Source organism: Lagenorhynchus albirostris, chromosome 2, assembly GCF_949774975.1.
Source record: "Lagenorhynchus albirostris chromosome 2, mLagAlb1.1, whole genome shotgun sequence".
Taxonomy (NCBI): Eukaryota; Metazoa; Chordata; class Mammalia; order Artiodactyla; family Delphinidae; genus Lagenorhynchus; species Lagenorhynchus albirostris.
The window spans coordinates 50,433,119-50,458,067 of NC_083096.1; the positions used below are offsets into that span (position 1 = coordinate 50,433,119).

The following is a 24,949-nucleotide window of genomic DNA, read 5'->3' on the forward strand; positions in this document are numbered from 1 at the left end:
TGGTGGCACAGTGGTTAAGAATCTGCTTGCCAAAGCAGAGGACACCAGTTCAAGCCCTGGTCTGGGAAGATCCCACATGCCGCGGAGCAACTAAGCCTGTGCGCCACAACTACTGAGCCTGCGCTCTAGAGCCCACAAGCCACAACTACTGAGCCCGTGTGCCACAGCTACTGAAGCCCGTGCGCCTAGAGCCCACAACAAGAGAAGCCACCGCAATGAGAAGCCTATGTACCGCAACGAAGAGTAGCCCCCGCTCGCCACAACTAGAGAAAGCCCGCGCACAGCAACAGAGACCCAATGCAGCCAAAAATAAATACATGTATTTTTCTAAAAAAAGATACTTCAAGCTTTGAAATCTTGATTCTATGATTTTATTCTCTGATTTAAAATCGATGATTCTATGATTTTACAATTTTTCCGATTCTGCTCCTCCCAAGGAAATCATACAAAATGAGATAATGATTCTATTCATCTGCATCTACCCAACTATCTTCCTTCTTTACCTTCCAGCTCCCGTTAGGGAAACGGGATGGTCAATCAGATATTTGAACTTATTTCTTCGAATAGGGTTATGCCAAACGTGGTCAACAGGGCGTGGAAGAGTACCCTGGGAAAAAGAAAAACATGAATACACAGCAGAGGGCGCTCTAGTCAAGTGAAATCTATTCTTAATCATTTTTGAGTATTTACATTAAAGGCATTTGAATATTCTATGGAAAAAGAGAGAGCAGAATTCTTATTTAATACCAAGGAGAAAGACTGAAACTAGGACAATTCAATAGTGAAAGAAAAATATCAAGACTAAGAGTAGTAATGATCATTTAGGTAAATCACATAAAAACAGGTTAATGGAAATACTCAAGTATTTCCTTGAAAATATGCAAAAGAGTTTAGTTTTCAATCTAGGAAATTAATTTTAAAATATTCTTAAGACAATCTGGATTACATAACATATGCTAAATAAATACTTAATGAACCGGATACCAAAAGATAAATGTTCCCAAGTACTTTATATATGTATATACACACCTTTGGGGTTTTAATTTTCTTAGGAGGCAGTAAGTTTTCAGGACAAGGACCAGCATTGGCTGTATAGGTCAGAGAAAGTAGAACTTCCTGAGGGATGAACTCATTCTGAAGGGAAGTAGGAAGGGGTTTCGACGGATCCACCAGACTTTTTTTCTCCCTTAGTTTAGGAAGTCCTAAGAAAATAATGGGAAAGAAAAGCTTACTGTAGTTTTTTTGAGAGTTAATTAGAGATTCCCAGGCTACCTCATCAATCCCATATATATGTTGCTAACAGAGAGAAACATTGCTTCCGGTTGCCAAGAATAGCAGCAATATTTAAAACACTGAAAGTCAACTGGTCAAGAAAAAGGAACTCATATTGTCTGCCCTACTCACACTTACATCAGACATGAGTTCAAAAACTCAGGTACAAAGATGAACCTCCATTATTCCAAATTCAAAGTTGAAAATTAAACTCACTTCGCTTGATCAACTAACCGAGATAGCATGAAGATGATGGGAATGTCTATTTTCCCTTTGATGTGAAAATGACAAAAGAAATCTCCTCTCCTCAAAACTGTCCAATTATTTAGTAATTTTTTCTATATAAGTTCAAAGGTGAAAATTAAATTGGAATATTTATAGAGTGAAAGCTATCTGAGTTGGATTTAAATGTAGAATTGGGATCCTTAGAAATGAAGAGAGTAGAATAATCTGAGCAAATTAGTGCAGTAAAACTCAGTATAAAGAGTGTTCTACTCAGTTTGACTAGGTCAGAGGAGTTATAAAGGTAGGGGAGTAGGCCTAATATAGGAAAAGGTCTCCTATACAGTCAGCAAGGAGGGGTAGGTTGTCAATCTTCTTAAAGAACTCTCAACTAATCTATGCCCCTCACATAGAATGGTTTGTTAATTTCTGTAAGGATGTATCATGCTTTGATCACCATCAAAACCTCTGAAGTTCACATTACCAAAAGTCTATCTCTTGAAAGTTTGGGATGGAGTCAGAATATCGGAGGAAATAAGGAAAAAAAAAAAGTTAGGTGGGACTTTAGCAGAATATCCCCTAAAAACAAGATGTAGGTGAGTTGGAGGAAGCTTTAACATAATGAGGGGTAGGAATGAGTCTAGCAGATTCTTTTTTTTTTTTTTTTTTTTTTGGCATGCAGGATCTTAGTTCCCAGACCAGGGATCGAACCCGAGCCCCCTGAAATGGAAGCGCGGAGTCTTAACCACTGGACCGCCAGGGAAGTGACTAGCAGATTCTTATTCCAGTACAGATCTGCATTTAGCTATATATGAATGAAAATCTTATACAAATAATTACTTTCATTCAGAATAATTACTAAAACCTGATACAAATACCCCAAAAAAGTACTGTTTCATACAACCATTGGTATTTAAAATAGGTTGAATTCAGAACAATATAAAACTCATTAGCATTTGAAAAAAATTACAAACACAGTCCTTACGCAGAGCAGTGAAAAATATTATAAAAGGAATGGCTTTTGATTTTATTGAAACAAATGTATTGGAAAAACGAAACTAATTAAAGTATCCTGAAATCTCAAATTAAGGAAAATAGTGAACGTATTGTGATTTCTGACTATGGCCATGATTATTTATGCCTTGAAGAACTTTACCTGTCTCTTCCTTGGATGCAGAGATTTTCACATTTTTGCCCTCAGGTGTTGACGTTGAGGGCGTTTTCGGGAGCGACATAGTAAGCAATGCCTCCTATCACTCTCTAGTAATTTGAAATACCCCTCCAGAAAGCTAACCTAGAAACAAATCAGCGGCATTACTGGGATTTGGCAGGGCTGCCACATTGACCTGCAGGAAAGAGAGAGAAAGAGAGAGAGAATGAGAGAGAGAGACCCGTTAACTGTTTATGTTAAAATTGGAGTTTACAATTCATCTAGCATGGGTTTCTTTGAGGAGACTTCCGGGCTCTAAAGTCCTCTGATGCGACTAAGAAGCCTGTGGGTGGATCAGAGTCTGGGCCCAGGTCCGGAAGTACACGCTCGGCCCACCCCTCCGACCACCGGCACCACCTGAAGGCGCCCCTCGCTCGAGGTCCCGGCCTCCCCACAGGCAACGCCTGGCGCACGCAGCCCCACCGACTCGCGGTCGGGCAGAGTTCGCACCGTTTCTGCATCAGGAGTGATGGGAAACCGACACTTGCAGCCCATACCTGTAAACTGTGCTTCTCGCCAGACGTCTTGTAGCCGCACCTTTTCCCAAACGCCTGCCTGTCGTCATAGAAACCGAGGACCCCGGGCCTTAGCAACCCTCAATGGCGGCTGCCTTCGGCGGTGCCTGCGGAGGACTGAAACGGCTAAGAAACAGTCTCTCGGGGATCCCATGTGTTTTAAATCTCAACATAGATTCAACAGCAATGAAAAATAAAAATGTTTAATCGGGCCGTTCTCACGGAGTCAGAAAGTGTCTGGATCCAGGCGCTTCCGCGGCAGGCGGTCGCTCTCCCCCTGCCCCGGGAAGACTTCTTAGGCTTGTGACCAAAGGCGAGGTAGGACTTGAGCAAGTTTCTCGCATCACTCTGTCCCACTTTTTTGTTGTTTCCTCTGTTATTCTAAAAGCCACATTCAGGGGGAAATTGGGTAAACAAAAACTCTGTGTTCCCATCGGTTGAGGCATTATTGCAGAAGCTGCTCCTGTCCTTGGCATTTCCATCGAGTCTTCCTTGGATTATTAAGCACCGCCCGCGCCCCCCTCCCCATCCTACTCTTAACTTTCCGTGCAGGGGGAAGGCATTCCTAGGTCTAGACTTTTTTTGGCTGGAGGCAGGTGAGGAGACTGCACTTCAGGCAGAGCCAACCCAAGTCAAATCGTTGGGTCTTACTGCTTAAAAACCTGTTCTCAGGAAGTAATGGGATAAACACATTAGAACGGAGGAGCTGAGAGCCCGCCTCTTACCACCACCAGGATTAGCCAACCAAACTTGGGTCTGCTCGCCCAAAGCATAGCCTGGTTGTGATGAAGGAAAATAGAGTTTATTGCAAGGTGCTAAGCAAGGAGTATAGGCTCAAAAGACCTGAACTCCCCAGTGGCTTTCAGGGAAGGGTTTTTAAAGGTAGGGTTTTTAAAGGGTTTTTAAAGGAGAGAGTCGCAGGTGCCTGATCAGCTTGTGGACATTTTTCTGATTGATTTCTGGTTGTTGGGGAGATAGCCAGGTGGTATTTCGGGAGGCAACATCATCAGCCTTATGGTTCCAAACGGTCTGGGGTCTATGTGCTTTTGTTAGCATGCAGTCAACTTCTTCCATTTGGTGGGGGAGTTAGTATATGTAAAAAACTCAAGGATATGGCTCAGAATATTATCTATAGCCTTTGGGTAGGAACTAAGGGCCATTGACTTTTGCTTTATAGCTAAACTATTATTTTATTTGACTGTTTTCCTTTCTTTCTGCATTTTCTCACTTCTCTGAATTTGCTCTTTGGAACTTGGGGAAGGCCTAGGAGGCTGAAGCTTTTCTGCAAACAAGAGGCAGGGGATGGGGGTGTGGGGCAGTGTCTTTCCCCCGGAAGGCTTCACAGGGTCCTACTGCTTGGTTTCAGGATCATTTTGCATTAGGATGAAACCTTAATGCCAAGTAATGCTGGTGGATTCCTAGCATCTAGATGCCTCTAGTCTGAAAAATAAATTTCAGGAGGGAAGAAAACTTCTCTTGTTCAGTCATCATATTCCTTAGTACCAAGCATAGTGCCTGGCACAAACACCTTCAATACATGATGTTTGAAAATCAGCTGGACAGTTCTAATGCTTCTGTGTTTATATGCTTAAGTCTCTGGGTTTTGGGAGACTCATAATAGCTCAAAGAAATATGAGCAAAGTGTTGAAAACAAAAACAGTACAATCTCTATGCCCCTTTTAATTCTTCTAAACACCTTGGGTATCTAAACATTTTAGCCTTTAGCCCTATATCCCATCATCCTAGGTTTTTTCTAGATTTTCCAAGAATTAAAATACACATAGCACACACATATTTCACCTTAAGGACTGGCAACCATCAAAACAGGTGAGGGGGCAGAAGCAAGGCACAAGCAGGTGGAAGGTAATTTTCCTCCAAAGTTTGTCTTCCTCCCTCCTCACTGGTGTCCTGACTCTACATTAGAGTTTGGAACCATAACCAGGATACTCAACTTCAGAGGTCCCAAAACTCCAGCATCAGTTTATACATGGTTTATCAAGCTTTTACATATTAGAAGAACAAAGTAATTCATCTTTCACATTCTTAAGTTTTAAAAAATCTAAAGTAGGGCATTGATAAGATGGGGATAAGTGAACAGATTCAAGAGATACATAGAAAGTAAAATCTAGGGACTTCCCAGGTGGCGCAGTGCTTAGGAATCCACCTGCCAATGCAGGGGACACGGGTTCGAGCCCCGTCCGGGAAGATCCCACATGCCACCGAGCAACTGAGCCCGTGCGCCACAACTACTGAGCCTGTGCTCTAGAGCCTTCGTGCCACCACTACTGAGGCCCGCGCGCCTGAAGCCTGTGCTCCGCAACAAGAGAAGCCACCGCAATGAGAAGCCCTTGCACTGCAACAAACAGTAGCCCCCGCTCACTGCAACTAGAGAAAGCACGCATGCGGCAACGAAGCCCCAAACACAGCCAGAAAAGAAAGTAAAATCTATAGGATTTGGGAAGTGATTGGATCTATGATGTGAAGAAAAAGACATCAAATGTTACTTCTCATTTTCTATCCTGTGCAATGGTGTGGTGATTACACATACCAGTTCCTGACCAAAGGTCTGGGTTAAAGTTGTAGAAGTATATGAAATATAACTACAAGAAAAGATAACATAAGAACATTACAATAAGACCATAACTATTGAAGAATACAACTGCTACTCTTGGGAAACTCCTCTCATCATTGTGAATTATACACAATGATGAACGCTAAAATGTTGTTAAGATAAAGTATTACTGAGGTCTTTGATGGAAAATACCATAGCAAAATGCAAGCAGATAATAATTTTCCTAAATAGAAAATTTCAAGACATAGTAAAAGTGACACAGTTATAAACAGGGCTAACTGTGCTTCTTGATGTTGGCTGACTTCTGTGGCAGCTTTATACCACTCAGCAGTAGGGTCTTCCAGGGCTTCAGGTGGACAAAACAATATCTCGGAAGAGAGCCAGTCAGTGAAATCACCAAACATACCCTGAACTAGGACCAAACAAACACAGCGTGTGCTTATGCACCAATCTTTACCAACTCATTTCCTAAGTGTGAACAAGGGTGATACACACATCCATGTGTGCTTAAATACAGCACGCAAAGCTCCCTGGAGTCTGAGTGGGAAGTAGGCCAGTATCTGTATTTAACATAACAGAAAAATGAAGGTATCAATCACAAATGTTTAAAAGGAGACGGTGAGAAAGAAACCTGGACACTGCTCAGCAAACACTACCCAGGGGAAGAGTAGTATGGAAGAGTATTGCTTCCATAAAACAATGGCATCTGTAAAACTGAAATGATGCTTCAGTCTGTCTTAGTTTTTATGTCTTGCAATTCACCGAAGTACCCTCCTTCGGATTTCACCTTATAATAGAGAGACCATTAAGGCGGGAGGGTTAGACCCGCGATAGAGGTTCCTGCTCAGCCATTGGTCGGCGCCACAGGGGGCCCCCTTCAGCCATTGGTCGGTGCCACAGTGGGCCCCTCCCCCAAGCGAGCCAGCGTCAATGGGCGACCCTTAGAGGGGCTGCTAGAGTGGTGGTCGTCAGGTGGAGAGTAAGAGGCAGATTCCAGCCTTCTCCCTGGGGCCCTCCAGCTCCAGCTTCGGGCTCCACAGAGGCCTCACCAGGACCGCCCACTGGCCGGGCCCCGGCCCTGAGGCGGCAGTGAACCTCTCCCCCATCTGTGCCTCTGCAGCCTAATGGCAGCGGCCATCTGCATGGGACACAGCCTGGGGCATCTGGCCCCCACCGTTTGGGCAGCCTGAGGAGCCTGAGGGCCAGCTGGGTCCTGGGCGCCTGGCTCCCTCAGCCATGACAGCTGGGCAGTGTCTGGGGACCTGGCCCTGAGGGAGCCACCAACTGAGATCTGCCTCTTCAGCCAGGCCTGGGCACTGGGAGGACCCAGACTGGGTGCTAGACGAATGCTCCGGGGCACGGTAACCACCCACCCTCCCCGCGCCCCACCTCGCAGGGACTCCCTTCTCTTAGCCAGGCCTGGACCTCGGAGGGCGAAAGTTGAGCCTTGGAACCTTGCCCTTTCCTGTCAGAACAAAGGATAACGTTTATTTGTTATGTCCCTGTAAACCTGTCCCTGTTAAGTCCCACGATGTTACAGGAACATGGTGACCTGACCATGACCGGACCTCAAGAACAAAGGATCTGACACCAAGAAGTTTGCAACAACTAACCATGCCCCTCCCTCATCTTTCCTGTAAAAGGGCTTTGCTGAAAGACTTCAGGGAATTTGGGGTTTTTTTTAAGGCATGAGCCACCCATCTCCCTGCATGGCCCTGCAATAAACCTTTCTCTGTCCCAAACTCCAGCGTTTTGGTGGTGTTTGGCCTCACTGTGCGTCAGGAACACAGTTGCGTTTCGGTAACAACATGGCTGTGCCTTGAGGAAGAAATAGGCTTTTTGTCTGGTTCACAGCCTATCTTCAGTGCGCATCACATGGTGTTGATGCCATCTAGGCAAAAAAAAATCATCTTTCTCATTGTACAGTAAGCTGGGCTTCTGCAAGAGAGTAAATTTAGTGACCATGGCCAACCTGAGTATGCCACCCCAAGTGCAGTTTCTCATGCTACATTTACAAACTGGTGTTCCAGTTCTATAAGTCAGATTCATGAATGCAGTTAACTTGGGTCCAAACACAAGCTCAGCCTAAAAGGACAAGATCCTAAACTTTAGTAAATTCATCAAGGAAAATTGCCACACTGTGGCTTCACCCCCAGTGGCAAAGAACAGTCACTTGATCCAAGAATCAGGGGCACATCTAATTTCCGAAGGGACTTCCCCCTTCCCACTCCTCTGGCACTGCAGAGGCAGGTTGGTAGAGCCAGACCATGGAGGCTAACTCAGTACTTCTTGGCTGTTATACTATGATATATGCTTCTATGTATAGAATGTTGTGATGTCAAATCCTACTCATAGTAGTTTCCTATTATAAGGAGATTCTTTGGAGGGAAGGGAAGCAACGTATCTTGCTTCAAAATTAGTTTTCCCAAGTCTTGTTTGAAAAGGCACACTTCCCAGTCAACAGATTTTCTCTTTTCATTAGAAACCTAAATCCATTTCTACCCACTGGGGAGCGGGGTGGGCAGTACACTTTTAGAAATACCCATTCACAAGTTTTAAAAGGCCAACAGGAAAAGAAGTCAAGCAACAAATAATGACCACAGAAAGAAAGGAGGCTCAAGAACCAGGGTCACTGCTTTTCTTGATGCAAATACAAAATCACAACTGGGCCCCATTATTTCTTTGTAATCTGTAACGTGGCTCCCTCCATTATCCTGAAAAAGAAAAGTCTAACAACATTGTAAATCAACTATACTCCAATAAAAATTATTGGCTATATTCAGCATATAAAGCTGTGTGCTATTAAGGTGAAAACCATTTATGAACATGAAACACATAGTTAGTATAGGGTTAATATCAAACTTGAGTTACTTTTAAAATGAGACATGGTGTTTTTCCAAATTTATTTACCACATTCTTCACATATGCAATTATTTTGCCCTTTTGTATGTATTCTTTTTAAAGTTTAAAAAATGTTAATGCTAATACAATGTGTGCTAAACAAAGTGATGATACCAGTGATTAGACAAAGATATAGGGGGTGGGGGAGGAGGAATTGTAATTCAGGAAAAGAGCAAACAAGAACGAATTAGAAAAAACATCGTTAATTACAGGATAACCCTTATAACAACTTCAGATTCCAGGGACTTTTCTGCAGCTCTTAAAACACTATGGGTTTAATGCACATGCTGGAAAGGTACCAACACATGAAGGAAGCTGCCTTACTGGCCCCAATGGCAGAGCCTTGGCTAGGGCTTCAGCTCTCTTCCCACCCAAGTGGCATGTTTGCACATGGGAATTCAAACTGTATCCCTAAGAGAAGAGAAATACACCTACCATCTCATTAAGACAACTAAAAGAACACCACAAAGCATGGTGAAGTATCTGCTAGCATAAAGGCTAGAAGAAAGCATTTAGAAAAAGAATACGGAGACAGTTTTAGATTTTTTAAAAAACTGCATAACTTCTGAAATTAAGCCTTGATTTTTCTCAAATCCAAATTAGCTATTTAAAAGTCTTTATACTTCACAAGAAAAGAAGGAAACTTTATTAAGGGTTTTACAGATTGTACAGCTTTCCTACTAACCTAAAGCTTATGAATTTTATCAGTATCTACCGATTTTCACACTGGACATTAAATTCAGGGTGGGGAAAAGCACGGGTGGACCAAGTAAGGACTCCTCTCCACTGCAACCAGAGTAGCTGTATTCTACCTCCTTCATAAACTGGCTTCCAACACTCTGTGACCTGATAGAGACTTTAGTGATGTTAGAAACTAATCAAATACTTACATAAGCTTCACTAACAATATTCATTTTATTCCTCAAAACATTTACGTCCCAGTTCCCTCCATTTCTGAGCCATAATCATAAAGCCTAGAGATAAGATATGTGAAAGAATGTCCAAGGCAGGTCTTTCTTTGATAGTAAATATATATACACACACACATATATAACTATTATATAAATTACATGAAATTTTGCATCAGCAAGCAAGTCATTGAACTATCTTCCATTAAGAAATTCATTCTGCCTTCCAAGACTAGAAGCATCCTTACACTGGCAGAAGTAAGGCCTCATTAGCTTCCGTCCTCTCCATAATTTCTAAAACTTAAGTATAAAGTATACACACTAGTTCTAAACACGATTTAATACTTAGGTAAAAGCATTTCTTTTCAGAAGCTTGCCACTCTACCCTAATGCTAAACAGATAAATCTGAAAGTATCAATAATTTTGGAGAGCTGGAAACAAGAATGCTTTTAGCAATCCTGTTAAATTCTTACCAATTCTATTATGTGAGAGCCTGTATCTATCAAGGTGCAAAGCCAATTCAGCCTGAGAGTCTATTTAAAAGTATATATTCTTGGGAGTGTGCAGCATTTGAAACACCCTCCCGCCATCCCAGGTCTTTTTTTAAGGATTCCAATGAAATAATAGTAAGGATTTAGGTTTGGAATTTATGGAGAGTAAGAAAATAACGAGGCCCTATTTCTGCCTGGGCTAGTGGTTTGCAGCAACCGAACGAGGTAGTTATTAATCCCCATTTTACAGATGAGGAAAACTGTGGCTCTGATAAATTAAGCAACTTTGGGTGCCACTGCTAGTAAGTATGGGGCTATCTTAATCACAAGGCTGTGCATGGACTTTTTTCACCACACCAGTGGTTTTCAAACTGGGTATTTGGGGGTAAGAGGAAATGGATATAACCAAACAAGGGCTCCAGCCCTGCATCCCTGTCTCAACCAGAAGCAGCATGATTTACATGCTGGGCTTAAGCCTAACAATTTTTTTTTAAAGGTTTCGAAAGTAACATGTATAAATTACTATACCACACCAGGCCACCTGCTTACTACAGCTATGTTAGTTCATCTCCGTTATTTTCCTCCAAAGAAAACAATGAACTTTACTCAAAATTACTTATGACCGCACAAAACAAAAATATTTTTGCATAAAAGACTTCAACAATTCATGCTATGTAGCCCACATGACCAACTTCTAAAACATAAATGTTGTTAGGTTTCCTATAAAGACTTCAGGATTCAATTTTTCAGGTAAGTATAATTTTTAAACTATGATAAAAATTGCCTATACTAAATGAATTACTTCTACAACATAATCTGTGTATGCAAATATAGAATACTTACTTTACACACTTGTACTTTCTTAACCTGCAAATATTATCCACTTTCACCCTGTAACTATTGAAAATGGAAAAAACATTTCCACTACTCCTTTTGCTTCCAAATGTTGTGGTTACCGAGAGGGGTAAAAGCAGCCTCAATTTTCTAATTAAGCTCTAACATGAGGAAGCAACTTTACCTAGGCAATTGCAGTAATTAATCCACCAAAAACAAACAAAAAACCCCTCCATTTTTCCTCACTACCCAGAATTGAGAATAAGAGCTTCTAACAAATTTATGACAAAGTTAGAGATATTAGTTGTTCTCTTAGATAACACACCCAAACTAATGATTACTATCATTAATACTTTATAGGAAAGAAATTTTAAACTCATTACTTTTCTTTTTTTTAAAAAATTATTTATTTATTATTTTATTTTGGGCTGCATTGGGTCTTTGTTGCCGTGTGCGGGCTTTCTCTAGTTGCGGCAAGCGGGGGCTCTTCTTGGTTGTGGTGTGCGGGCTTCTCACTGTGGTGGCTTTTCTTGTTGTGGAGCACAGGCTCTAGGTGTGCGTAGTTGTGGCACGCAGGCTTCAGTAGTTGTGGCTCTGGGCTCTAGAGAGCAGGCTCAGTAGTTGTGGTGCATGGGCTTAGTTGCTCCGCAGCATGTGGGATCTTCCTGGACAAGGGCTCGAACCCGTGTCCCCTGCATTGGCAGGTGGAGTCTTAACCACTGCGCCACGAGGGAAGTCCTGGAATACCCTTTTAAAAATAAACTTCTTTGAGGTACACTTTTGTCTGTTGAGGTTGGATTTGCCCAAACTCAACTGGACCAAAGGTATGGGAAACTTAGCTGAGACCTTGCGGTATAAATTAAGTTGTGACTATTAAGAAACTTTACTTACCTTCTTGTGAGATTCAAACTAACTTTTTGAAAACAATTTGAAAAAGATTTCTCAAAACTTTCTGGATAGCAGTAGGGCTGCTAGAATACCAAGATAGTTTCTCAAGTTGGCTGCTTCTCAAATTTTGGGTAATTCATAAGCCTCCCTTCTTTGGGTTGAACCTACATGGTCTTCAAAAACCCTTCCAAAGCTCAGTCTTTACCAACATAATCATGTGTCATTCAAACAACCAAAATAATTCCTACACACCACACTGTATTAGCTATAGGCATCTGATAACATGGAACATCACACAATAAAGTACATTTTCTTGAAAATGATCACCTATTAATTTATTGCAACTAAAGTACACTACCATTAGAAGTATAATAATTGAAAAAAAAGTATAATAATTGAGCAAAGGCAGAAGCCAGCTTCTGTATCTTTAATATTCCCTTTAATATTAATGGTGGTGATTAATACTTATGTAACAGACTTACTAGTTTGAAAAATAATTCATGTCAGTATTTATTAGATAAAATAACTGTACCAAAGGTTACTTCTAAATAACTTCAAAGAAGTTATTACCTGAAAGTTTAAACAACAAAAGTTATCTTCCACATAAGTTCCACAATAAAATAATTTAAACACATTATTGACTCTGCAAGTTCTTTTAAAAATTACTTTAGAAATTAAAAGAGGAAATATTTTTCTTTGTCCTGTGCCACTTCTTTTTCCCTTCCTACTTCTGTCCCCTTCAATATATAATATTATGGATGCAAACTCAAGAATTCAAGGTGAAAGGGATAATTTTGCTTCACAGATATCACGACCTACACTGTATAGCAAAAACAAGATAAAAATAGAACTGAACTTTAAAAAAAAATACAAATTACGATATATAACAAGATTATCTTTGGAAAAATAGATATTTTCTCTTTACTAGAAATAGCAAAACATTCCACATTATTTTCTTTCCCAATTGCATGGTTAATGAGCATACATTCCAACAATGCACATGAAAAAATTTCTAAGCCAGGGGTACTTAAATGATTTCTTCATCAATGTTTTGGCTAATTCAGTGGCCAAGAAAGCATGATGTTTAGTCTCAAATTAGATGCAATCAAGAAACAAAACAGAATTTCTGATGTTTAAGCTGATATGACCCAGCAAAAATCTGTCATTATATCAGCTACAAGTCTCCCTTCTCCCAAAAAGGAAAAAATTAAGAACTGCTTAAAAGTGTACAAGCTTCCAGGAAACTTCTAACAGCTCAGCTTCAGGTGACCTAGTAATGGAGTGAGCCATCTGTAAAGCCTGGAGTGGTCCAAATAACACAGATAACTTCAGTAACGGCTGGAAACAGATGCTGGCCCCAAATCAGGTAGAATACCCAATCTTCAGTCAAGGAAGGAAACAAAGTCCAAGCTTCTAAAACACATAACGACAAGTCCAGGAACGTGGCCGGATGTAATCCAGAAATGTGGGCTTTAAGGGGAAAAAAAAGAATGGAAGAGTATAGTTTATTTGTGTGCACTGTACGTATGAGATATGGGGTAGATAGGGGGTGTTGATGTTACACATGGCACGTCTCTAAAATGCCTCCCAGCATTTCAGTAACCTTCAAGCTATAAGCAGCTCACTAATTCAAAAGATGTTCATCATTTTTATCTATAGCACAGATTTACTTGATTTAGAAGCTTTACATGAAGCTAAGTCCAGTAAACTCTACACAACTGCGTGGACTCCTGACCAAATTCTAAAGAGGCACTACCTTTTTTCTGTATCTTGCATTTTGTTTTAGCACAGTCCTATTTTTAGTAGCCCTAAATCTAAATGGTGGTAGGTTAAGGATGATAATATACACAAATTACTATAATACAAAGCTTAAATTACTGAATTATCTAAACGAGGAACAGATGAAATACTATGAAAGTTCAGAAATAGAAAAGAGACTAGAGCAGGAATTTTAAAAAGCTTCATGGGGACTTCCCTGGTGGTGCAGTGGTTAAGACTCCATGCAGAGGGCCTGGGTTCGATCCCTGGTCAGGGAACTAGATCCCACATGCATGCCGCAACTAAGAGTTCGCATGCCACAAGCAAGGAGCCCATGTGCCACAACTAAGGAGCCGGCGAGCCGCAACTAAGACCCAGCGCAACCAACCAACCAACCAACCAAATAAATAAATCAATAAGCGTCACGGACGACACTGCATCCTAATCAGATCTTGATAAAATCTGACAGGTGAAATCTGAGTGCAAAGAGCAGAGTGACCAGAGACAGAGTCCAGAGTCCAGAGCAGTTAGTTCAAATGCACAAAGGGGACTCATAGGAAATAAGGAGGGGATGCGAGGGCAGCATAGCAATATCAGGGTGGACAGAAGCTTTGGGAGAGAAACTGATTAATTTGATTTTAAACATCTTCAGTTATAGGTATCCATGAGAAATACCCAAGCAGATGTATCAAGAAGCCCCCCACCCCAAATATTTGGGAGTTTTCTACAAGCAGCCGAAAACTAAAGCTCTAAGAATGAGACTCTTACAAAATTACAAACAAGAAAAATACAACAAAAAAAGGGAAATGGGCTCCTAGGCATATGAGTCTAGCTGGACATTTTTATAGAGTTTATTACTTCGGGAAGGAAGAGGTAAAAGATGCATATTTGGGGGTGGGGGTGGATACACATGCCACTGGGAAAACCTTGGAGAAGACCTACATTTTCAGGGCACAGGAAGAATATTAGAAGGAGCTAAACAAAAATCAGATAAAGAGAAAAAAAAAGAGAGAGAGAACCAAGAACTAGGAGAGTTCAATGGGAAGAAAACCAAAGAAAAGAAAAAGTTCAAGGACAGTGCAGTAAGATAAGTTACTGCTTTTACTCCACATTTCCCTCCCCTTAACATTAATTTATCACCATCTCCACTACTCCCTTCCCCTTAACACTGCCCACCAACCCTCACAATCAGGGGACAAATAGGTTACTTCACCACTCCAGCCTGATTGATGACTCACATTTTTCAAGGGGCAGTGTTGACGTGCATACCACTCTTGAGAATAAAAGCACAGGAGGACTCCATTGCCCGCGAAAAGGGAAGTCCACATCAGAACATTCCAAATTGGCCTTTTCCGACTATCATTGGCAATGAAGTTGAAAGCCACTGAAGTTAGGAAAACAACAAAAAATATATATAGTCATCAAAACAAAATCTACCAGGAGATGAGGGGCCTCAGATATCTGCTACAATCATTTAGTTATCATAAACAGCATCAACTGTGTATACACACGTTCTATGCTGGCCATTGGTCCCATAAGTACAAATGAAGCTTCACTGTTTAAATTTATTAATCAGTGATTATTTGGAAAGCAATCAGTATTCAGAACAGGTGAAAACATATTTCATGGACGCATTCCTATTCTAACTTGTCCCTCTCCACCCCACCCAAAAAAGGGTTAGTTTTTTTCAGAGAGTGAACACTGAACAAAGTTTAAGAATGGCGAGGTTGTTTATAGTTTTTATGAGCTACCAAGTCAGTGTTATCAACAGTCTTCAAGAGCTTATTTAGTTCATTTCTCTACATCAAAGTGTAAGCATCCTGCAACAGAGTTGTACATAATTACTCAAAATTAATGTTCTTACTATCTGATAAACAAACATTGCCTTGAAATGGTATTACTATGTAGTTTTCTACTTTGATTTTATATTTTATTTTCTAAATTTCTTTTAGCATAATACTCAGTACTCAGGAGATGCCAAGATACTTACTTCCAAAGAACATGAAGAGCACGAAAAGCACTGGATAGAAAAAGTTCAAGCAAACAGCCAAGGCATATTCGTGCACTACAGCAGACACAGCAAAGACAGCTAACATGGCAGCTGACTTGAACTTCTTTGTGAAAAACTAGGGTAAAAGGAAAATATTAGAGGCAATTTTCAGAGAGTAAGTAATTAAACATGAAGTACATAAGACTTATAATTAACACACACTAAAGGCACCTATTATATTCATATCTGATTTTCTAAGTCTACTTGGAGTAATCCAATGTACTAAAATAATGACAAAAACAACTATGCTTAAAAATCCTTACTTTACTAAATGACATATTTTCAAAACCATTAATGTTGAAAGATCGAGCATATTTTCAAAAACATTAATAACTTATATTTGTAACTCACTATGGTTGACAAAACATAGTTTTCATTGCTAAACGGACACATCAAATCTAGAGTAGCATTGTACGGTAGATTGGGCAGGTACCATTTTTACAGGTAACAAAACTAAGATTTAGAAACAAGGGACTTGCCTCCATAAGTCAAATTACATTTATAAATGAAAGAACATTCGAATACTGTGCTATTTGCACCACAACACACTGTCATTTAACCAAATAGTGCCCTTATTTAACAATTCAAACCTGCAATCCAGAGATACCAACGTTAATCAACCATGAGACTCAAGACTACGTTTCTTCAGTCTAAATAAGTGATGCTCTAAAGAATGTCTCAAAGACATATATTAATAATCTATATCGGAGAGCTGTAAATCCGAACATAGGTGGTTTCTCCACTTCTAACAAAGGAAGAAAAACAAAAAAACAAATGGAAAAAGCTAGGGGAGATTATTTGCTGGCAATGAGACTCCAACAAAATGATCCATTACTGGTGGATCATTTCAACTTCTCCAAATGCCTGCACGCATTCTTACTTTGTAGTCATGTAAAATCAAAATCCAGAGCAAAAACATGGTCTTAGTCCTAGTAACTGTAGATACTGGTCTCTAAGCAGTGCTATTCAAAGCAGAAGGTTTAAGACATTAACGGCTCACAAGAGCATTGAAGACAACTAAGTATAACTTCCTCCAGCTGCACAATAGTAATACTTTCTGGGAAAGAATCTCCATTTCTTAAACAACATTAACTAAATCTCGCTGCTTACCCAGAGAAAGTCCTTGTAAGCATAGTAATATAGCCAGTCATGGACCACCACATTCCAGGTCCTGTAATAGTTAGAGTATGATGTGGAGTTCCACCAGTCCTAAGGAAAAAAGCAAAGGTATACATATACACAGAACCAAAGCAAAACCTACTCCCAGGGAATATACACACATAATATAACACCTAGAGTGTGTTATGATAAATTGTTAGTCCATACACTGATGTCAGAAAAATCTTCAAAGGCATTTTGGTTATTAGTGTTCAATGTGACATTAATCCTAGTTCTATGGATGATTAAGTTCCCAGGTTCACTATCTCTTTATCACACAAGTTATGATGGAAGATACACAACATAATCATTAAATCTAATGTTCATCTAAATAACAATCAGTAAATCCCCCTTACGTTGCTAAAACACAATGAGAGAATTCTAAGGTCACACAGACTTAGATAGGGTGATAACCCTCAGAGCAGTTTGCTGGTATCATAGACAGCAAAATTTAAGTTGTACCACGAGTGAGATGGGGGCTACCTCCAACTCCTGGTGCTCCTTTATATATATCCTGTTTCTTACTCTAAGATCAGACCAATGGAATAAGACATAAAATTTGCAACACACACTCGCTGCTTCTTTGAGAAAGGAGGGGTAGGCTTGGAGTGTTGCCAAAACATGAACAGACAAAATTCTAGAGGGCTTCAGGTGGGATTACAGAACACTGTGAACCACTCTGCCTCTACTCTACAACTTAATTCCAACTTTGGAAGTGTAAGAATACTATCTGAAGCAGAATTAATGCCTTTCAAAATAAAGGAGGGAAAAGTTACTTCCTTCATGAACTGTTCAACAATCTTAAATAGAATAATTTGCTGAGATCACTCCTACAGCACCAGACAGCCGATTTCAAATGAATAAAAAGTCAGCAAAGTCTCAGAATGCCCTCTGGACACCTGCTTTCCCACTGTAATCACCAATAAAGGATCCAGCAGGAACCAAATGCGGTACTAAGGGAGATTTAGAGGTAGAAGAAAAGACAAGACTACGTCACTTAAATCAGTAATAGAATTTCAGACTTAATATTGGTAAAACCTGTGGAAGAAAACGATTTCACAACATTTATGTTAAAAAGCTAGTAGCTAACAATGCTCAAATACTTAACAACGAGTACACAAATAAAATGTGAAAAGGAAGATGAGTCCAAGTACACATTACCTTATAAAACATCCTGTCACCAAAGCGTAACATCTCAGCAAAGGCATTGAGCCAGCAGTGCAAAAAGGCAAAAAAACTAAGGAACAGTATCAGCACAGCTAAAAATAAGATGAACAATATTAAGACTCTTTCCAAACAGCTCACATACCAATCAGTTAATTATATGTCGTCATTTGCTTAGCTGGAATTATTTTGTAAAATAAAAGCTATTATTCCAGCTTACCCATTCCAGAAATGATACAGTGTATTTTGAAAGTTAATTATTTTAACCTAATAAAGAAATAACTTTCTTCCAAGTGGGTTTTATAGACAAAAAAATATTTTCCCAGCCTGTTTTTAATGGAAATGCCTAGATGTATGGCTTAACTTGGTGGTAAAAGCCCTTTAAAATCTGGCCGTGTATTCCTCTAAACCAGCTGTTTAAAACTGGGAGAGATTTTGCCCCCAGGAGATGGCTGGCAATTCTGGAGACATTTTTGGTTATCACAATTCAAGAAGCGGGCCTTGTGCTATGATATCCAGTTGTTAGAGGCCAGGATGTGGCTAATATCCTACAATGCACGTGACGGCCCCCCAAAGAAAGAATTATCCAGCCCAAAATGTCAATAGTGACAAGGTTAACTTATCTCTGCCTCTACTCCCAATGTAGCAAACATCATCCGCAACTGAACTTCTGCCATTCCAAAATACTCCATGCCTTTGAATCCACCCCACTACCTGGAAGCAACTTTCCACCACCCCTCTGCCCGGCAAATGCCTATTTATTTTTCAATACCCAATGTTAAATGTCATCTCCACTATGAGACAAAGTTCAACAGCACCTTAGTATATTATATATTACACTATATTTTAAAATACCCATTTACATGCCCATCCTTTTCATTCACTTGTTTTTTCAAAACATATTAGCCTACTATGTATAAGACAATGTAGGAGAGACTATGATAAGATACAATGCTTAAGCTTATGGAATTTGCAGCTTAGTGAGGAAGACACACATATGTAACACATATCCCATCAGAGGGACAGATAAAATAATTTATTGGAGTAAATCTTGAGGGGCAATCAGGGAGGATTACTAGCAGATGTCTGGGAGAGAGGGAGAGGAAGAAAGAACGTGATGGCAGAAAACAATACCAACATATAATGGGTAGAGGAAAGAGAAAGAGTAAGTAAAGGAAACTGTAAATATAACTAAACTGCAAGCTTCCAGAGAATAAAGAGTATGTATGTCTGGTTCACTGCTATGTATGGTATGGCCAGAAAGACAGGAGAATAAGTGGCAAGACAGACTTCAAAATGTGGTCAACAGCACCCAATGTTTCATGGAGATCAAACAGAATAAGAGCTAAGCCAACTACTGGAGGAGATTAGAGATTTTAATAAAGGTCATTTCAATGGCCTGGTCAGATTAGGAGCAAGATTACAGTGAATAGTGAATGGGAAGATAAAGCATGAATACAGACTATCCACAGTCAGAGAAAGCAAAACTTGAGTGAAAGAAGACAAATGGAAAGACTGGCCAGGGACTGGAAGGATGCTTCGTCTGTCAGATAGATGGAAAGAGGTTAAAGATGGGTATAGATGCATAGATGAGTTTATAGCGAAAAGCAGGTAAATCAAAGGTGCTCACACGCAATGGCTTTCTATTTTCCTTGCAACTTTATGAACAGCCAAATTAACCAGTACCCATGTTACCTGGCAAGATGGAGTTAAATATACATAAGACCAGAACACGAGCGCTGAAGGGCTCCTGTTTGATATTCCGAAACAAGGGGGTGCAGAGCCTTTCAAAGACGTAGTATACATAAAAAAAGCAACCAAAAACCTGGAACACAACAAAGATAATTATAATAAAGACAGCTTGATCAGGAACGATAAAAAGTGATTTTTTTCCTTCAAAAGAACATATATACGTGACCTGTAAACTAACGTTTACACATATATTCCATTTAACACTAGTATATAAGATTGCTGAACTGTAATCCTTCAGAGATAGTACTCAAGCCTAATTTCTACCATACCTATTCCCAACCCTTTACCAGATGGCATTTTTAAAAGATCAGACTCTGGAATCTCTTTTTCCTGCTACATGAAACTCATAACAAAAGAACCTATTTCATAAATGGGTATTTGATTGACACAAGATTTTAAAATGGGATCTTCTGGGATTTATGATTCTGATAAGGGGTTGAGGGAGTGTCATACCACATCCACACAGATATACATCCAAAAATAAAACAAAAAACAGAACGGGAGGGGGAATTTAATGTAGATGCATACTGAAGTAACCAGATGGAATTATTTTACTTAAAAAAATTTATTTTAATTGTAGAAAATTAGTTTTGATGTATTGGCAAAGCAAACACCATTTACTGAACTGGGAATAGTTTAAAGACTTCAGTAAGAGTTCTAGGGCTTCCCTGGTGGTGCAGTGGTTGAGGATCTGCCTGTCAATGCAGGGGACACGGGTTCGAGCCCTGGTCTGGGAAGATCCCACATGCTGCGATCCCACTACATCCCTAGTAGCAATTAGGCCCATGAGCCACAACTACTGAGCCTGTGCGTCTGGAGCCTGTGCTCCGCAACAAGAGAGGCCGCGATAGTGAGACGCCCGCACATCGCGATGAAAAAGCGGCCCCCGCTCGCCGCAACTAGAGAAAGCCCTCGCACAGAAACGAAGACCCAACACAGCCAAAAATAAATAATAAATAAATTTTTTAAAAAAAGAGTTCTAGAGCTCCCAGGAGACATGAATTAAACAACACGCTAAATATATTAAATTATTATTATATTCAAATCCCCGTCTCCCACCAGCCAACAAACCTTAGGCACAAAAAAAAATTTACCTGTGCAAACTGCATAGCCACATAACCCCATCTTACAGTGGGAGTCCTAAAACGGAAGAAACAAAATTACTTTCTAAATAAAGTAAATAAATGAACTTTTAAAAAGGTCCTCACAGTATCTTCCCACACAGAATATCTTTTTTTTTTTTCTGTTATTTTTTTTGCGGTACGTGGGCCTCTCACTGCTGTGGCCTCTCCCGTTGGGGAGCACAGGCTCCGGACGTGCAGGCTCAGCGGCCATGGCTCACGGGCCTAGCCGCCCCGCGGCATGTGGGATCTTTCCAGACCGGGGCACGAACCCATGTCCCCTGCATCAGCAGGTGGACTCTCAACCACTGCGCCACCAGGGAAGCCCCCAGAACATCATTTTTGACATAGGAAATACTTGTACAATTCTGTCAAGAATGACTGAAATAAAATCAGATTGCTAGAATCACGATTTGGGGTTTCCCATGCCAGCAAGAAAATTAAAACCCATTCCAACTGCTCTGTAGCCCTACATGAACTGGTCTACCTACCCCACCTCCTTCCTGGCACACTCCTGGTGCTACCCCATTTCTGCTTCATAATGCCATTACCTGGGATAGTTGTCACGGTAGATGAGGGTAGGAGCAAATAAGAAGTACAAGTACTGGTTGACTGTGGGTACTGGAACAGTGCCTGGAAAAGGAAAACTATGCTTAGACTAGAGGCTCTTCAATTTCTTTCAGCAAAACTGAAAGAGGAAAATAAGCACAGAATAGGGAAGACAAAAAGCTACCTCTCCTTAGCTCATGTTGTTTCTTCCTGCTCTCCCCAAATGATGACTTCTTATTCCTAAATTAATTGAATATTACCAATCCCTCTAAACTAAGTTACTCCTGTGACTTAGACATAACTTCTAGAGTTTGAAGCAGCAATTCAAGAAAAGTAAGCACACGGGGTGTAATGACTCTATTAACATTCTATACAAATAACGCAGAAGTTGCAAGAGTCTAATGATCAATGTTTTAAATTTGGGGAACCAAAGGTAAAACAGGGACAATCAGGAAACAGTGAGAAGGTCTTTCAGATCATATATACATTTTTTTCCTCCCCTCCCAACAGGTTTCTTTTTTTTTTTGGATCCTTGTATTTAAAATCAAACATAAATGTCTACAGAATGTAATATGCCATCCCAGTAAACACCAAAGGTTGAAATACCCTGTGAATAATCCTTTGACTTATGGAATTACATACTTGATTTCTCCTTGGCTGAATTGAGTACCCGAGGCACATTCTCTCTGACAAATGAGTGAGCCTTCATTATCAAACGAATCTACAAAGCAGGGGGGGAAAAAGATGAATTTTCTTTCACTGTCTTGTCTCTTATAAGCAACCACAGAACAGCACTAGATTATAAACACACGAAGAACTTAATTTTGTATATACCAACTCAAACTCACTTTTATGGACTAAAACAAATGAAAAACAAACTCCAAAGAGAGACATGTTATTACTCAAATTATTTTGCAACTAACAGCACCATCTGTTACAAGTATATTACAAATTAAGAAATTAAAAGACTGTTCAAAGAAAGTCTCCTGAAACGGTCCTTTCCATCAGTCAAACAGAGCATTACAGACAGCCAAACCGAGCATTACAGATAGCCAATAAAAGTCAGAAAATTCTGAAGGGCGTACAAACAAAATAAATCTTTTAGATGGCTCTATGACAAAACAATGCATCTGACACTTCAAAAGTAGAGTTTTTAATTACAAAAATATTTTATACTTTAGATGGCTTCTACAAAAAGTGTTCAAGAACAAAATTTGAATTCATCCAGAACAGTTCAGTGTAATTTATTTCAATTATCAAGAATCAGAGAACACTGAAGGTAGAACGAATTTTAAAAGACAAGATGATGGAGCTTCCCTAGTGGCGCAGTGGTTGAGAGTCCGCCTGCCGATGCAGGGGACACAGGTTTGTGCCCCGGTCGGGGAGGATCCCACATGCCGTGGAGCGGCTAGGCCCGTGAGCCATGGCCGCTGAGCCTGCGCGTCCAGAGCCTGTGCTCCGCAACGGGAGAGGCCACAACAGTGAGAGGCCCGCGTACCGCAAAAAAAAAAAAAAGACAAGATGATGTAGTTTAACACTTTAATTTTATAGATAATAGCACAAAAAACCAGATATGAAAATTTATCCAACTAATACAACAAAAAATAACAATTATTATTATTATTAACTAAGCATAGCATTGTATTGAGCAACACTCAAAACCTTACCTGTTCGAGTATAACAATGAATCGGGAAGCTGGTGGTAGTGTATACACTAATACAACATAAAGTGGTCCCAAACCTAGAACTCCAATCTGGAAGACCACAAAAAGGAAGCAATGCAAGAGAGAATGGACTACTGGATGAGAACTCCTGTGATAGCCTCTGGCCCAGCGTTGAAACAGGAAATAGGGAACTGTAAGTGTACATAAGAACATGGTGCACCACGTCCACATAGCAACAGTAAGTTTGCCAAAAGCGTAAGACATGAGATTGAACTCAAGCACTAGCCTGGGGGAAAAAAGCACAGAGAAAGAACACATAAGTGGATTTTTAATAAGCACTGATTTATAAAATTAAAAACTTTCAGACCCAAAACTTTCAACTTTAGGAGACACAACAACACTAATACACAGAAGTCATGGATGTAACACATGTGCTCCTAAGCCTCAGCTTCACAACTTATTTATCTATTTTCTAAAAGCTCTAGGATAATATGGTCTTTGAACATAAGATACCTAAACTACTAACCTAAGGTAACAAGACTCTGAATTTCTCAAAGATTAGATTCTCACATTAATACATTTTAAACTCTAAAATACGCTATGGCAAAGTAAATACTGAAAATATTTAAATAGCAATAATTTATGTACAAAAGATGATTTTGCAGAATGAAATAGTACAATTCGAAAATCCAATACACTGTTTATCTCAAATTTTAATTTACTAATAAAGCACATAATTCAATGTATGATTATCACACTGTCATTTTTAGTTATAATTTGATTTTTATATTAAAAACATCACGTTTTTCAAACGTTAAATTCCAATAACTACCTATTTTTAGAAACAACCTAAAATGCATACCATAGCAGAAAAATTGGTAAGTCGTATATACAATATTCTCTCATTTAGGAAAACTACCTAGAAACTACTAAGATGGTCTATTAAAATAGACCATTTTAAAAATAAAAGTCATAAAACTTCTAATATTCTTTATAGTTGTACTTTTCAGGAGGGAGAACTCTCACCCTCAAATCAGCTGCTTTGGGATTTTCTGAAGCAATTTAACCAAATCATCTTTTTTCAAAATTTAAATATAGTGAAAACTCCCAACACCCCATGCATCAACTAAGCAAACAGATATACTGTCTTACCTTCCTTCATCAATGTAATCTACTACAAGTGTGCTGAGAATGAAGAGAATGAGGAGGGCAATGAACATGTGATATATCGTTCTGATGTGGTCCACCTCAAACAGCTCACTGTAAATGTAGTTCCAATAAAATTAATCGATATTTAATTTTAAAGCACCATATATTAAAGACTTTACTTCAAAGCAGTTCAGAAGATGCTTAATCCACACTCCAAAAACATCTCAAACAGTAATCACAGAACATTACTCATGAATATCAGTATTCTAATGAAGAAATCAATGATAAAAAATCAACTCAGACAACATTTCAAAAGACACATTCATTACCTACTCAAAATGCACCTTTAATTTTCAATTCACAAATGAAGTTGCCACAATTAATTTACACTTCCTATTTTTTCCCCCATAAAATCTACACCATCGGGGTTCTAAAATAAGTAAATCTGAGAAAACTATCAAGTCGCAAAGTTGGCTAGCCAAAGAAGAGATGAAAAAAATTTTATGTATCAAGAAGACAGCACCACCGAAAACTCTCTTGAAGTGCTTTACCTAATTAGAAAATTTCTGTTCTAGCAGCACAACTTCAAGGAATTTATCAGAGGACCAATAACCATTCTTACCTCCAACTCCTCCTTTGAAACTAGATACAGAACCAAAAGTTCAGAAAGGAGGAGCAAGAGATGGCAAATGTACAAGAAGAAGTATCAAAACCAATGTATTACATGAATACAGAACAAACCTATTAAACATTCATAGAGTACTCAGTGA

At 39.6% G+C, this 24,949-nt stretch overlaps 2 protein-coding genes across 4 annotated transcripts in view; both read right to left on the reverse strand.

Moving 5' to 3' along the window:
- Positions 1-3,284, reverse strand: part of AXDND1 (axonemal dynein light chain domain containing 1) — a 77,601-nt gene extending 74,317 nt beyond the window's left edge. The window contains exons 1-4 of the mRNA XM_060132423.1: positions 3,202-3,284; positions 2,651-2,840; positions 1,030-1,202; positions 504-607 (exon numbers count right to left, since the gene is read on the reverse strand). Coding sequence (XP_059988406.1) covers positions 504-607; positions 1,030-1,202; positions 2,651-2,729 — 356 coding nt within the window. The 5' untranslated portion in view covers positions 2,730-2,840; positions 3,202-3,284. The remainder of the gene's footprint in view (positions 1-503; positions 608-1,029; positions 1,203-2,650; positions 2,841-3,201) is intronic.
- An 8,227-nt stretch (positions 3,285-11,511) lies between these two features.
- Positions 11,512-24,949, reverse strand: part of SOAT1 (sterol O-acyltransferase 1) — a 58,090-nt gene continuing 44,652 nt past the window's right edge. For 2 of the 3 annotated variants that reach the window (XM_060132443.1, XM_060132434.1), the window contains 11 exons: positions 24,183-24,290; positions 23,034-23,316; positions 22,009-22,087; positions 21,369-21,450; positions 20,791-20,836; positions 19,640-19,769; positions 17,942-18,039; positions 16,733-16,831; positions 15,563-15,698; positions 14,811-14,956; positions 11,512-13,284 (listed from right to left, as the gene is read on the reverse strand). In XM_060132443.1, coding sequence (XP_059988426.1) covers positions 13,228-13,284; positions 14,811-14,956; positions 15,563-15,698; positions 16,733-16,831; positions 17,942-18,039; positions 19,640-19,769; positions 20,791-20,836; positions 21,369-21,450; positions 22,009-22,087; positions 23,034-23,316; positions 24,183-24,290 — 1,264 coding nt within the window. In that variant the 3' untranslated portion in view covers positions 11,512-13,227. The remainder of the gene's footprint in view (positions 13,285-14,810; positions 14,957-15,562; positions 15,699-16,732; positions 16,832-17,941; positions 18,040-19,639; positions 19,770-20,790; positions 20,837-21,368; positions 21,451-22,008; positions 22,088-23,033; positions 23,317-24,182; positions 24,291-24,949) is intronic. The other variant, XM_060132452.1, reaches the window with a different exon arrangement.